Genomic DNA, 14,668 nt, shown 5'->3' on the forward strand with positions numbered 1-14,668 from the left:
CCTTCGAATAGCCACAGTGAGAGCTTCCGGTGAACTAGCACAAGGACAAATGACCTCCTGTCTTAGACCTTTACTTTGGAAGACATTGAGAAATGCATCACAGGAAGAAATAGACCCTGGGGTAAGAAAAGAAAAATTAGAGGAGAAAAATAATCTGATTTCTGAAGTGACACTATTCAAACTGCAAACTTACTGTTGAATATATAGGGTTTCCAGGAGGGAAAAATTAGGAAAGACCCATGTTCACTAGGAAATAAGTCATACCTGATACAACTATATATATGTGTGTACATTGGTATACACATACAGTATATAAAGATTAATTTCTGAGCATGAAGTCCTTTCATTATGCTTATGTAGAAAAGCCATTAATGCTAGATTTGTAATGTGGATTTCCTTTTTAGGATGAGGCAAATTAAAGATTTAATTCAGAAACTCAAAGCATTTTAGTATCACAGTATCTTAAACAAGGCAGAGAAACAGTTTAGAAAACTAATTGTCATGAAGTGATCCAGATGTGGTTCTCTACAGTAGTGTAAGTATTCCCCCAAAATTCTCAGTTAATTCTACATGTGAATTCTGCATCTGCATTCTGCATCATTCAGAAGAAATGTTCTAATCCTTTCTACAGCTTAAGTCTATTTCCTTCACTTTTTATGCATGGCTGTCATGTTAAACAAAACTGGATTTACTGCAACTTACGTTATGTGAAATATCAAGTTTGCTTCAGGATTAGCTAAAGAAAAATATATTTAAAAAATCCAAAATTAATTACTGTTTCCATAAATATCAAATAGTTTGCAGTAGACAAACCTTATACTTTGTTAAATATTTTAGCTAAGATGGTTGAAGACTGAAAATTTAGATGCAAGACAGCAAACACTCCTTATTCTCTGCTGGACTGCAGAAGGATCACTTACATGGGTTTGCACCATCAGCCACTATTAGCATACGCAGAGAGGAAAGGTTGATGTCTCTTTGATCTCGATGTGCCACCAATGCCCAGTGCATGTCTCTAGATTTTACACAGGCAACTTTTGCTGCAATAGGAATAGGAAGATTACTAATGCACCATATGAAAGGTATATAGTTGTATCAACAATTTGTTCTTTTGATTTTGACTTGCAAGCATACTTTCAAATGTTCTTGTTCCTTACCTTTGTATTGACAGACTTTTTGTATCCATGACAGTGGATTCACTTTCATTAAGGAATATGGAATACTTATAACATGCATCATGTTCATGACACTCTGAAATTAAATAAGATAAATATGTTTTATACAACAATAATGGGAATTATATTGTTTTATGGACAGGGTATCTATGTTAGTCTCTCTATGCTTGTTTTATTGTCAATGCTAGCATTTATCTTTCCTTGTTTAGGTATCTACATTAAGATGAAATGGAATCCCCATCTTCTGTTTTAATTGATGAATAAGGATTTAGACTTAAGCCCTACTAAAAAAAAATTAAACAGGTTTTCTTCCTAAGCAATTCACTTTAAATGGAAAAATAACAGAAAGCATTAAAAAAATATGTGCATCTACAGGATGAAGAATGCCTGCATGTTTGCTGTGTGGGTTAGTATTATCCCTAGGCCTGCTACACTTCAGTACATATGAAGACTCTTTTCTCAACATATCTGCCTAAAAAAGTCCATCTCTGTGAAGACTGAAAAAACGCTAGTGGCTAATGGTAGTGGTAAAAAAAATATTGAAAAGAGAGTAGACAGAGAAACTGGAGTCATAGATTAAGCAGGGATCAATTTATCTTAATAGATTAAAAAAATGAACTATTTTATTTTTTTTAATCCTGCTTCAGGTAGACCAATTCAAGTGCTTTCAACAAGGTTATGAGAAGTTGCAGGATTTTTAGAAAAAAGATGCTGTCATTGGCTTCACTCAGCTAACAGATCTCCTAGTCTCAGGCAGTCAATTGCTTTAGCGATTTCTCATGGGTTACTGCTAAGCAAAACAGCCTGCAAATGAGGTGCTGTATTGCTTCTGTTACCATTCAGAAGCATCTCCTGATAGCAACAAAGCAGCTTGGGTTAAATACACCATTTTTTTGGAAAACTTAGGTTTAAGAAAGTTGTTCCTGACACAGGTAAGTGTCCCACTGGGTTAGTCATCCAATTGGTTGCAGAACCACAAATGATAGTTTTCCATTTAGTTTGCCACAGGTTTAGGTACAGAAAAAGTACTTACAAGCAAGTCAAGAAAAAAAATGAACCTCATAGGAAGGTTAATAGCAAAGGAAGGCATAAAAAAGCTCTATTAGATGCTTTCTTTCAACATCAATGATAAAAGTTTTTTACCATGAGATATTTATGGACATTAAGACTAATAGGCTGCTCCTGCTTTAGAAGTGTTGTTACTGCCCTTCGATACTAGGAGCAGTCTAACATTGAATGGGAAAAGTGTATCAGCTCCCTGGGAAACATAACATGTATGACCTGTACATCCTGGGACTCCCAAACAGTGACCCTTCAAATCTTGTCATCTGTTCTTAATCAGCAAATAGCATTTTGTCTGCAACAACTGCAACAGCACCTTTGGAAGCAATTTTTAAAAATACAGAAATCGGCTCCTATGTCAATTGACAAAGACAGTCAAACAGCAAGGAGACAATTTATGCAACTTAAAGTATCAGAAATGTTTTAATGTTAGCAAAAGCCCTTGGTGGTGGAAGTTTTGATAGAGAAGTTAGTCAGTAGCAATATAGCTATGCCATTGGACCATATTCTTGCACAGGCAAGTACTAATGTAGGAGGAACAAATGAAAATCAAAGTCTGATCTCAAAAACATGCACCTGTAAGATCAGGATGAGGTAGTACAAATGGTTCCAGAGTACTTGACATGAGGAATAAAAACTCTGACATCTTCACTGTGCTCATTAAGGGGAAGAGCACTAGCAGAGGACTGTGGGTTTAAGTCATACATTTTTTGCTTTCCAAGCAGAAAAAATTGTATTAGAAGAAACTGTAGGACATCTCAGTTTGTAATAGTAATAAGCATATTAGGTTAGTTTATTTTCAAATATTCACACAAAATAAAAACCATACTTACTGTAAGAATCCCATGCCATAAACCAACATCCTTCTTGAAATCTAATACATTCACAATTGTTTCAGCTGTCCAATAAAAACAAAACAGAGTTTACTTTTTAGAACATGGCATTGACTCAAGGCAAACCCCACTCAAAGGAAGGAAATAGAGTAAGCTTCAGTGTAACATGACTGATGACCTCAAAGCTTAACTTTCATAGTAAGTCTCCACTGCAGGATTTGTTTTGGCTAGGACATTATTTGTCTTCTCTTTGGTACCTCTCATAACGATATTTTAAAAGTGCATTTTCCAAAATCAATGAAAAAAAAAAACACCACAGTTTTTTAATCTAGAAGCTTTTAACACAGATCTATGTAAAACATGAGACAGAAGCACAAGGTGAGAAACAAATTACAATTCACACTTGATTTTAAGGTTGAAACAAGGGAAGTGTACTCCATACCTTCTGTGTATCCACATGCCTGGGTCAGAGCTTGGCAGTGCGTCAGCAGCGCAATCCTTGTCACAGTCACCCCAAGCACACTTCCATCTTTACATGTTTTGTACTAAAGAGAATCAAGCAGAGAAAGTCCATATGTAATGGCTGCCCTATTTCCATTATTTGATAGTTTACAGCGTTTCCTATGTAGGTGAATGCTGGACACATTCAATGAGTATTTTAAGAAGGCAGAAGTGCAGAGAAGGTCGTAAGGCTTTCTTAAGATGGGATCTCCCTTCTTGGCTGAAGCTTCTCAGGCTCAATAACAGAAATCCATCTCTTGTTTGAATACAGGCATTGTCGAAAAAATAATTCTAAGAATTCTGACCATGTTAACAACTAAAGGGCTGGCTAGATTTAGCAGAGAATAACGTATCTCAGTCTGCTCACTGTTCACGTTAGATTTTATAGGCCAACTGATAAATCTGAACTTCTCCTTTCTGTGTCATGGAAGGCATGGGATAAGAGCTGATTGCAGAACCACTGCTGGGTGCTGTTATGATAATCTATATGTATACACTCTGAAAGACACAAGCTCTTTGACTGCAAGAATATGAGAGTCATGAGAAAATAGAATAAAAAAGCGGTAGGAGATCACTGCTGATGATCACGGTAATTTTTGCAACTTTATGCAAGAGTTTGAAAACTATCAGTGGCAATTAAAGTAAATTAAACATTTATCTTTCTCCATGATGAAGATAATCAGCAAGATTGAAAATGGAGTTATTTCTGTTCTCTAGCCCAGTGTTCTGACTGTGCAAATACAGGAAATATCTTTGCTCCATTCACTTGAACTTTTTCCCTTTGGATAATCATTTAAATTCAGTACTAGCATCACTGAATTCAAGGCATTTGTGTCTACATAGAAGTGGGAGAAAAAAAAAGGAAAAATAATAAAAGAGAAAAATTAAACTTAACAGCATTGCTAATTTTCCCTTCCTGATGCTGGTCTTCTGGGGGTAGTGTGACTCACAAAGCAGTAAGTGACAGACAAGCTTTTGAACAAGAAGTTCCTTCTCTTTCAAAGGGTCTGAAGGCTGTGATATGAGAACTGAAGCTTCATTGTGAAACTTGTCTCATCTCAAGGCTAGTGGGCAAGCCCACACTGTGAATGAGACCTAGGTTGGTCAAGGCAAATTTAATGTAATATTGCAGCAGTGTTGTAGATGACATAAAAACATCAATGTTAGAAACCCCCAAAATACAATTTAACATTCCATTAATTTTTCTGAAATCAATATACAGTATAATTATTAGAAAATATTACTTATTAATAAGCTAAAACAGGATGTTCTTTGCTTCTGTGAGTAACAAATGAATAATTATGTTTACCTAATCCAGAAGTACCATGTGCAATGATTCAAAGAGAAGATGCATCTTCATTAACTCACCTCAATGTAAGCAGTGTCATTGTTTGCATCCTTGATATGTGGGAACCAGTCACGAGGAGGCTTGGAGAGATGTTTAGACTCAGTGACAAACCACAGCAGCTTTGGCCAGCCTGATACAGCCACAAAGAAAAGACAGTTTTTGTTGAGCTTCTGCCGGATAAGACACAACAAAATTCTTCTCTGCCAAAGTTTTTTCTCAAATGCCTGTGTCACCATTATCTAAACATTGCTGCTTTTAAACCTCAGCATAGCGTGAGAAAGAAGATTTTCCAAAACTGCCTTCTGAACACAGCTATCAAGTACCGAAGCCTTCTCAGCCAATTCCTGAAGAAATGGCTGTGCAGTTTAAGCTGTTATTGACCCAAATAGTTCATTACCATACTCCTATCAGAGGTTACTGTCCCTACCTCTTAGCTATAGGACTGAATCATCTGAAGCCTTCTCATCTACTACAGTCCAACATCTGTTGGCTTAACATAGTTTGCAAGTGAAGATGACTTTAGCAGCCCAGCTGAGCTGGCTGTGAAGCAGCTGGACATGGGGAGCAGCAATGTCTAACAGTGATCCAGTAATACACACCTGGGGCAACAGCATCCTGATAGCCATGGCTGCTCCTGAGGCACCTGTTCTGTCAGGGTTCTTGAGTCACCTCAGCTGAATCTAGCATTTAATCTCACCTACTACAAGTAAACAAATACTATGACTAGTGTCATAGTAAATTACATGTGTGATATCCACCATAACCAAGGGTCAGCTTACCTTTAAACTGTGGTATCTCCCCTGTGGGGCTCTTAGGCAGTCCTTTATGGCATGCATCACTAGTCAAGGCCACAGTAACTCCACAGCTTCCAAGCAAAAAGCCTATTTGTTGACTTCCTGCATCCTGATAGACATCAAAATAAAAGCAATACATAACGTTGGTTAGAAGTGACTACAGAACAAAAAAATTTTTGTCCTTTGGCATATTATCTTGAGAGGAATACAGTCTCTTTCCTTGAAACAACTTAACTGATTAGCAAAACAGATTTGTAAATTCACATAGGAATTCCACAACCTAGATATCTTCTCACCTGTAACAACATAAATTATACAGAGAACTGAAGTTATCAGTTGGTGTCTGCTCTCTCAACTCTTCAGAAATGATGAGAGCCTGGAAAGAGTGGCTGATACACCCGAGAGTTGTGTTGCCACCCAGAGGGACCTTGACTTGCTGGTAGGAACCTCGAGGGATTCAATAAGAACTGCAAAGTCATGCACCTAGGAAGGAACAACCCCAGGCACTTGTATGTGCTGGGTGGGCATCCAGCAGGAAAGCAGATTTGTAGCAAAGGACCTGGGGGTCCTGGTGGACACCAAGTTGAATATGAGTCATCGACGTGCCCTTGTGAGAAAGAAGGCTTAATGGTATTCTTGGCTGCATTAGTCAATGTATTGCCAGTAGAATGACGTAAGTTATCTTTCCTCTCTACTCAGCACTGATGAGGCTAAATCTGGAGTACTTTTCATTTCTGGGCCCACCAGTACAAGAGAGGCATGGACACACTGGAGAGAGTCCAATGAAGGGCCACAAAGATGATGCAGGGACTGGAGCATCTCTCCTATGAGGAAAGGCTGAGAGAGCTGGGACTGTTCAGGCCAGAGAAGAAAAGGTTCGGGGAGATCTCATCAATGCATACAAATATCTGAAGGGAGGGTGTAAAGAAGATGGAGCCAGGCTCTTTTCAGTGGTGCCCAGTGACAGGACAAGAGGCAATGGGCACAAACTGAAACATGGGAGGTTCCTTTTGAATATAAAAGAACACTTTTTTACTGTGAGTGCTAACTAAGCACTGAAATAGGTTGCCCAGAGAGGTGGTGGAGTCACCATCTTTGAAGATATTCAAAAGTCATGTGGGTAATCTGCTCCAAGTGTCCCTGCTTAAGCACGTGGGCTGGATAAAATGGCATCCAGATGTCCCTTCTAGCCTCCACCATTCTGCAATTCTGTGGTTTTGTGATGATTCTAGGAAATAATACGGGTTATAGATACTTCCTCTTGGAGAATGCTTTCAACTTTAGAGATGTTATAGTGGACATACAGTGGTGACAGTATCACTGTTTATGCTGATCTAATCTAATTTGTCAATAACCATTTCATTGAGTAGTTGTACACATAGTTCAGGAGCACTACAGATAGTCAAGTGCCCATTAAAGAACGCACACTACATTTTACCGTCATCAAGAAGAAATGGGTATTGAGGCTAAAAAGTCATGTAATGATTTTCAAGTCCAGGCCATAGCTGTTCCTTGAGAGCTGCTGTGCTTCCACAGCATTATGTCTGCTTTACTTATAGTGTCTTGTCATGATTCTTTCATGAACTTTACATCTATCCATTAGGCTCTTCAACAGAGAAAAGCCCTGGACATAAATACACACAGAAGAATTAACTCTTTCTTCACACAATGATTCTAGAGAAAAAAGCCTACTGAGTTTCAAAAGATCAAACTAAAATATCTTTCAAATCAACCATAATGCATACTTAACCATGGGAGCAACCAGGAATACAGAACAGTTGCCTTAATATATTGATTCATTCAAAGCAAAACTGCATGATGAGCCTGAAAACTTATCTATTTTCAATGCATTTTTTTTGTAGTCAAATAAAGCAATTTAAAGTGGAGAAACAAGGAAATCAGAGGAAAAACCAAAGCTTATTTGTTTTCCATAGCAACACAAAATAGGCATATAGCACCAATTATCAGAACTTGGATAGCTGACTAAACAATGCGGGACGATAACCTGATCTATCAAACCTACGCTATGTAACTCCTTCAATCCATAATTACTGCATTTGCTTTTGCTCTGTTGCACTATTACCAGAATGAATGTAAAACCAGGAAAAAATGACAAGGTACTTTTTCAGGAAAGCTTTTTAACATTAAGCTTGTTCATTTTTTTTTTTTCCCAATAAAAATCTAAATGAGAGCAGTAGCCTTTGAACGACAGAGAAAAGACTGGTATCCATCAACGATGTTTTGGGGAGCATGTTGATCTCACAGTGCCTTCACCACAAAGATAAAAATGGCTTTGTCAAGCATTACTGTTCTCAGTATAAGTGTTGGGACAAGTGCTTAGCCTGATCAGATACTGATTCCATGTGAGGATGAGACCTGGCTGCACTCCTGTAGCCTTCTTATCAGAAGTATGTGTGGGTGCCTGGACACTGCAGGAGCACTGGTCCTTCCTTGTGGGCCCTCATAAGGAACAGCAGGAAGATGAGGACTGGAGTGCTCCAGAAGACATCACTTCTTGGGCAAGACATAGCCTCTGAGATGTGCTACTCTGCCACGTATAATGGAGGGCCACCAGTTTCTTAAAACATCCTATGTATACTTCCATTACCCCAAATTTCCCACTAACTACCAATTTTTTTAAACAGAATTGAACATAAATTTGACAATCAATGCAGGAGCTGCATCACTCTGAATTTTAAATTAAAGTCGAAATCTTGTTCTAAGTTTATGCCCTGTAAAAGACTGCTAGCAAGCTGTTTCACCACTGCACCAAGAAAATGCACACTCTCAAGTACTAGATCTAATTTCATAGAAGACCTTGCAAGAAACTAACTTAATAAATTCCCGTTTAGAAACTTAACACATATAAACCAGTAGAAGCTGTGGACCTTAGAGCATCAGCATATCACAGCCCTGGAGGATGCATCATTTAAGAAGTGATCTGCCAAGCTCTTCTCATAACAAAGCAAAACAACAGGAAAAGGAAATTTATATCAACAGTTCAGGTTTTCTAGATAACACAAGAAATAATGACTGTGCTTTCACTTAGTGTCACACCAATTCTTTTGGAGCATGTCCACTTAAAAATTATTCATTCATTTGTAGCACTCCACACACAAGCAGGGAGAATAGCGTATAGATTATCTAACATAATCTACCCACACATCATAGACTCTTATAACAGACTTAATTTTAGGTCAGGACAACCACATTTCAAATCGTATTAAAATCTTCAAGCCATTTTGTTCTGTACAGTTCTTTCTTTCATTTAAGGACAAAATGGTTAAACGATTACGTGATGCACCTCTACCACAGGAGATAAGGAAAAAAATCCCCAAGCACAGACAACAGCCAGGGTGGTTTTCAGACTTTCATTTTCTATGACATGCCTTTGGTTTCCACGGTAAATCCTGCCTTGCAAGAAAAAAGTAACTCAAGATGCTGCAGGAGAGGTTCACGATAGACACTGTTCTCAATAGCTACAGGAACTCCAGTTGAGGATCACACAACATGAACACTATGAAGCTTTCTGGTGTTCTGCTAGCCTGTGTCGATCGTTCCCACTTCCAATGTCATTCTCACACCTCCTAACTAATTATCACTGCCTCCTGCCTGCTCCTGGTGGCTTCATCCCAACTTAGAAGCAGAAAGTACTGCAGAGAATAGAGAGATGGAGAAGGGGTGAACATTCCTCTCCCCGCGTAGGTGCCCCAGTGATACCTGCTGCCCTGCAGAAGCAATCGTTTCTAACTACCCAAATGGTGGGAGGTCTGAAACCATCTGAAGCCGAGAGTGTTATATATCCCACAGACACACTGCAACCTTACCTAAAACACTCAAGTATGTAAATGTGATAGTCTTTGCTGTTCCTCATGCCTCAGAATGAGCCAGAGTAGTGAGCGCCTTAGGCAAAATTTGTGAGTTTGAAAAATGAATCATAGAATCCACTAGGTTGGAAAAGGCCTTCAAGATCATCAAGTTCCACCACCAACTTGACCTCCTGAGCCCCATCACTATACCATGTCCCTTAGTGCTATGTCCACATGTCTCTTAAATACCTTCAGGCATGGGGACTCCATCACTTCCGTGGGCAGCCCATTCCAACGCTTGACCACCCTTTCCATGAAGAAATTCTTCCTGATGTCTAGTTTAAACCTCCCCTGGCACAACTTGAGACTGTTTCCTCATATCCCATCACTTGCCACCTGAGAAAAGAGACCTACACCTTCCTCACCGCAACCTTTCAGGTAGTTGTAGAGAGTGATGAGCTCTCCCCTCAGCCTCCTCTTCTCCAGACTAAACAGGCCCCGTTCCTTCAGCCTCTTCTCATAACTCGTTTTCTGGTCCCTTCACCAGCTTCATTGCCCTTCTCTGCACATGCTCAAGCAACTCAATATCCCTCTTGCAGTGAGGTTGGAGTTGAAAATTGAGTCATTTGTGAGAAGCAGTCAAAGCTTCCATATGGCAAGGAAAGACTTCTGACTTTAGGAGTATTGATTCTTTCAGATTTCAGAGACTAGCTATTGAGCTATCGGCATCCCTTCTGAGTAATGTAAAATGAATGTCTGCAATGTTGAAAACTGCTTTGTAAGTAAAAAGAAGAAATCAAATCACCTACTGCTGAAAAAAACCCACAACCCTCTTCCCCATAAATAAAAGCACCCTCTGCCCTTAAATGGAATATATTTTCAAGACATACTGTTTTGTTAGCACCGTTATTTGCTATTTTGGTAGATTATGCTAATCTGCTACTTTGAAAAACCCTCACTTGCCACAAACACTTTATTTTGCTGAATTTTGTTGGGGTGGAAGAAAACCTCACGGCTCCAGCAGAGACCAGGTGAAACAAACGAACGAACGCAGTCCCAGGTGCAGATGGGGAGAGACTTTCCATTGATGCTCATTGTCAGAAGCCTCCACAATTCACAGTTTGAAATGACAAGTAGTACAGGTGGAAGGCAAAAGATACAGCTGAGGTATTGTAGCATGAGGTTTCAGATGAAATGCTGACTTTGGAACTACCATTTTACATTTCTTGAAGGCATCGCACTTGCTGAAGTATGAAAAATGAGGTCTGCATAGCTTTAGACAATGTCTGCACACACCTAGAGAGATCAATCTTGCAGATGAAGCGAGCCAGAAATCCTCTCTGCTGTAGGTAGCCATTCAAGGTTCTCTAAAGACTTTTATTAAAGGTCCCCTAAAGGTTTTCACCACTACCTGGAGGCAAATTGTCTTCTTCCTGCTGCAGAGAGTGATAATTCATTGTCAGGATAAAAAATCCCACGTGTGGCTGCATTTCAGCATGCTGTTAATGTCATTTTTGTAATGCTTTGTGAGAGTATCTGTGTGAAGGAAAACAATTATGTTCCCTTCTCTGTGCATGAGAGTGCATAGTCTTCCACCTAATATGGAAGGAAGGAAGAGACAGCCAGTGCAAAGGTTGGGCTGGTAAAGGTTACTCCTGTCCATTTCAAGTCCCAGACTGGTTTCAAACGAGAATTATGTAGCAATACCTTGCAAAATGAACTATTTTTGTTGTTGTTGTTGTTACAATGCTTATTTGAGCTCCATTTGCCTTTACCCTAACAAACAGAGCAACCACCAGACGCAAAGCCCAAGCACCAGTACCTTTAAAATAAAAGTGAAAAGGAATCAAGGAAACCCTCTGTTTTAAAAATACAAATATCACAGATCTTAATAAAAATAATCAAACACAAAGCAGATGCAATTTTCATGACCAGCTTTATGAGGAAGAAATCAGCTGTCTCATCAGAGAAAGCTTTGGTATCTGGTTGCAATTTTCATGTGAAACACGTAACTGTGAGCAGTCTAAATGTCCAAAAGTCTTAATGAAAGCAGGACAACAGTTATTTTTGGCAGGGGACACTGGACGAAACGCGATATTCTCTGTAGGAAACTACCATTTCCTAAACTTGAAAACACAAAAACAAAATGTAGACTGTAAGGGACCTGAGGTTCACGGTGACCAGCTGAGCAAAGACCTCCGCTCAGTGCCTGCGGAGGGGAGGGTGGGCACGGCGCTCACGCGGGTCCGGCAGCGTGTGCCAGGGGTTCAGCAGGGCTGAGGCTGGATGACTGTGCCACCCAAAATAAAATATATGGCATTTTATGCATGTTTTAAATCTATCGAAGAAAGTTCGTTGTCAAAAGCTGTTCAAAACTATGTCAATTTCCAGTGTTGCTGGAACTCTGTGGATGTTTCAGTGTATCAGGTACAGCACAATAATGATGAAAGCAGGAAGGAAACACAGCTTGTTTTACCTCAAGCTCTGAAGATGTCTGAATACTAGAAAAAGTGTCAAGGTGTATTTCCTTTGGAATACAATTCTGCCTTCAAATGGCAGAAAAGACTGGGACAACTTCTCTGTTTTTTAAAAGATGTATCTCTCTGGCTACTGTTAAAGCTTTAATAACCTAACTTTTCAGGATTTAATAAAAAGAGCTCCTGGAAAACACTTTTTACCCTCAACAAAACATCCATTTGATATTTTTTTTATGTGTCCGGGAGTGGGTATCTCTGAACTTCCTATAGAAACACACAAGAATATTTCAAAATCACATTGTCAAAGCCAGCTTCTGGGAGAGTACAGAAACACTTCCAAGAAGCACACGTAGCATTAAGTCTAACAGGGTAGGAAATAATGATTGAGAAATAGTTTATATGCTTTCATGTCATATTCTGTTACAAATGTTCGCCTCCTATGACAAGAAAGCCATAAAGAGCTATGTGGGATCACTGTTCACATATTCACAGAAAGTGATTGAGCATAAGTACGAAAATGCTTGGAGGACAAAAATGTTATTTTGAGATTCAAACAGATTAGCTCCCCTGACTGTATCAGAGCAAAATAATAAGAACTTTCATGGTGCCCATCAAATGGAAAAAAATAACCTACAAAATCTGAAGAAAAGGAAATCAAAAACATATTTTAAAATCTTTTCCTAAGGGGAATAGTAAGCCACTATTTGAACTAGAACTTGAAATGTCAAAAATCCTGTATCCGCTACTTTGATGGCACGTTCTGTGACACCTAGTTTGCAATTCACATCGCATCACGTATACAATGCGCCAATTCAGAATACTCCAGCTTCTGATAAGATTAACCAAAGTGGCAGTTCTGAAGGAAGAGATGTCGCACGCAACACACTAAAAAGGGACCCATACTCATCTACTAATTTTGGGAAACATAAAGAAATAGATTTTGGGCAGAGGGACTATTGTAAAAAGCATAGCCCGTAATCTAAGGGATGAGGATTAGTTACAAAAAATTTTGGAAGCGATCACGATACACATATTTCAGTGGCATTAGGGCAGGAAAAGAAGATGAAATAAAACATGCTGTTTATTCTGTTGTGACAATGACTGTAGAACCCCGACTGCTTCTTCTAGAACAAAGAGTTAGCTCTGATGTAAAAAAAAAAAAAAAAAAAAAAAAGCTTGAGATTTCAGTTTTTAACTTTAGATATGATTTTCCCAGTCCAAAAAGCCAAAACCATGCTGACATGAATGCCCAGTCCCAGGTCCTTGCTAAACACCCGAAAGTGTTCTCAGAATACCAAAAGTGAAGAACCCTGCACAGAATCCAGTGAACCCATCCCAATTGCCATGCCAGACAGGTCTCTCTAAGTCCTCTGGGGAAGTACAACAAATTCTAGGTATTTTGTCAATACAAAGATGAGATACAGAAGGAAGATGAGACGGACCATCACCTAATGGATCTACCAGAAAATAACTCTGTCAAAATCTAAAAAAAAAATACACTCACGATACAAAGAGTAGGGAATACACACCGAATGTATGGGCCACTAAAACAGAAGCCTTTACTCCCATACATGCATAGATGCCTGCAGAGTAATACCTAAGCCAAAAGGCTACCTGGCTGCAAGTATTACTGTTCAATTTTAAACTGCCAGGCACAATCGGCACAGAGCTGTGAAAAACTCCTCCTTATGAAAATGCAGAACAGTATTAAAGCTGCTAACACAAGTTTTTAATACTAAAAATGTGCTGATGAATACTAAAAATGTGCTCATGAATTCCCTGAGACAGCTCATCCTGTATGAAGTTGTTATTCTGTAAGTCCGTATTAGCCTGTAATATAATTGTTGGTCTATTTGTTAGTTCACATCTCTGTCTTCCAAAAATCATGCCAAAAAAAGGTATGCTGCCAGAATTTACTGAAGCGTGAAGAAGAGAGAACAAATAATGGTAAAGCATAAAAGAACAGCCTAGGCCATCGTGAGATGACACAAATGACATCTTCCCACGGATGCCAGAAGCAATCCGCTGCCATTTGACCAAGCAGAGGTATTCCTTCTGGGACTACCCAGAACATGATTTTCATCTCATTGCTTCCACTCCAGTTCCTTCTCCATATAAACAAATGCAGAAATATTTGCAATAGTATACGCTGTGAGATTGCATAGTTTTATTTATAGATCATAGATCATGTTGCTTTTTTAATTATACTGCTGACATCTCTGTTATTGTTTTATCAGTGCAATATTTAAACATTTGGGAATGATCTTGGCAACAGTTAAACAGTCTGAGCCTGTAGTTATTGCCTTTTATAAATATATATATATATATGCATGTGTAAGTATATATTTTTATATATATACATACGCACACATAAAAAAAAATCAAGGTTCAGCCAAATTAGGGTAAGTTATTAACCTGACATAGGGTATTTACTTGGACAGCTGGATTTTATAGCTTACTGGATGGATATGGTATCAGATGTTCTAAAATAAATCTGATTTATACCTATCCATATACTTTAACATGCAATTAAACCTTGGAAAATAAGCAACAGGGAAAGACATACCAGATTTTTATTTTTTTTTTTATCCCTTAAAGTCACATTGCCTCTTTTTTGTAAAATGAAAGTCAAGTTAACTATGCGAGCGTTCGGTATGATCTTACAATGT

At 38.7% G+C, this 14,668-nt stretch overlaps 1 protein-coding gene across 6 annotated transcripts in view; it reads right to left on the reverse strand.

Annotated features, from left to right (window-relative positions):
- DIP2C (disco interacting protein 2 homolog C) overlaps nucleotides 1–14,668 on the reverse strand; it is a 317,670-nt gene that overhangs the window by 76,518 nt on the left and 226,484 nt on the right. For all 6 annotated transcript variants that reach the window (XM_066991456.1, XM_066991457.1, XM_066991455.1 and 3 more), the window contains 7 exons: nucleotides 5,699–5,822; nucleotides 4,940–5,049; nucleotides 3,513–3,615; nucleotides 3,071–3,135; nucleotides 1,158–1,251; nucleotides 921–1,040; nucleotides 2–116 (listed from right to left, as the gene is read on the reverse strand). In XM_066991456.1, the coding sequence (XP_066847557.1) occupies nucleotides 2–116; nucleotides 921–1,040; nucleotides 1,158–1,251; nucleotides 3,071–3,135; nucleotides 3,513–3,615; nucleotides 4,940–5,049; nucleotides 5,699–5,822 (731 nt within the window). The remainder of the gene's footprint in view (nucleotide 1; nucleotides 117–920; nucleotides 1,041–1,157; nucleotides 1,252–3,070; nucleotides 3,136–3,512; nucleotides 3,616–4,939; nucleotides 5,050–5,698; nucleotides 5,823–14,668) is intronic.

The sequence above is a fragment of the Anser cygnoides genome, chromosome 2 (assembly GCF_040182565.1).
Source record: "Anser cygnoides isolate HZ-2024a breed goose chromosome 2, Taihu_goose_T2T_genome, whole genome shotgun sequence".
NCBI lineage: Eukaryota > Metazoa > Chordata > Aves > Anseriformes > Anatidae > Anser > Anser cygnoides.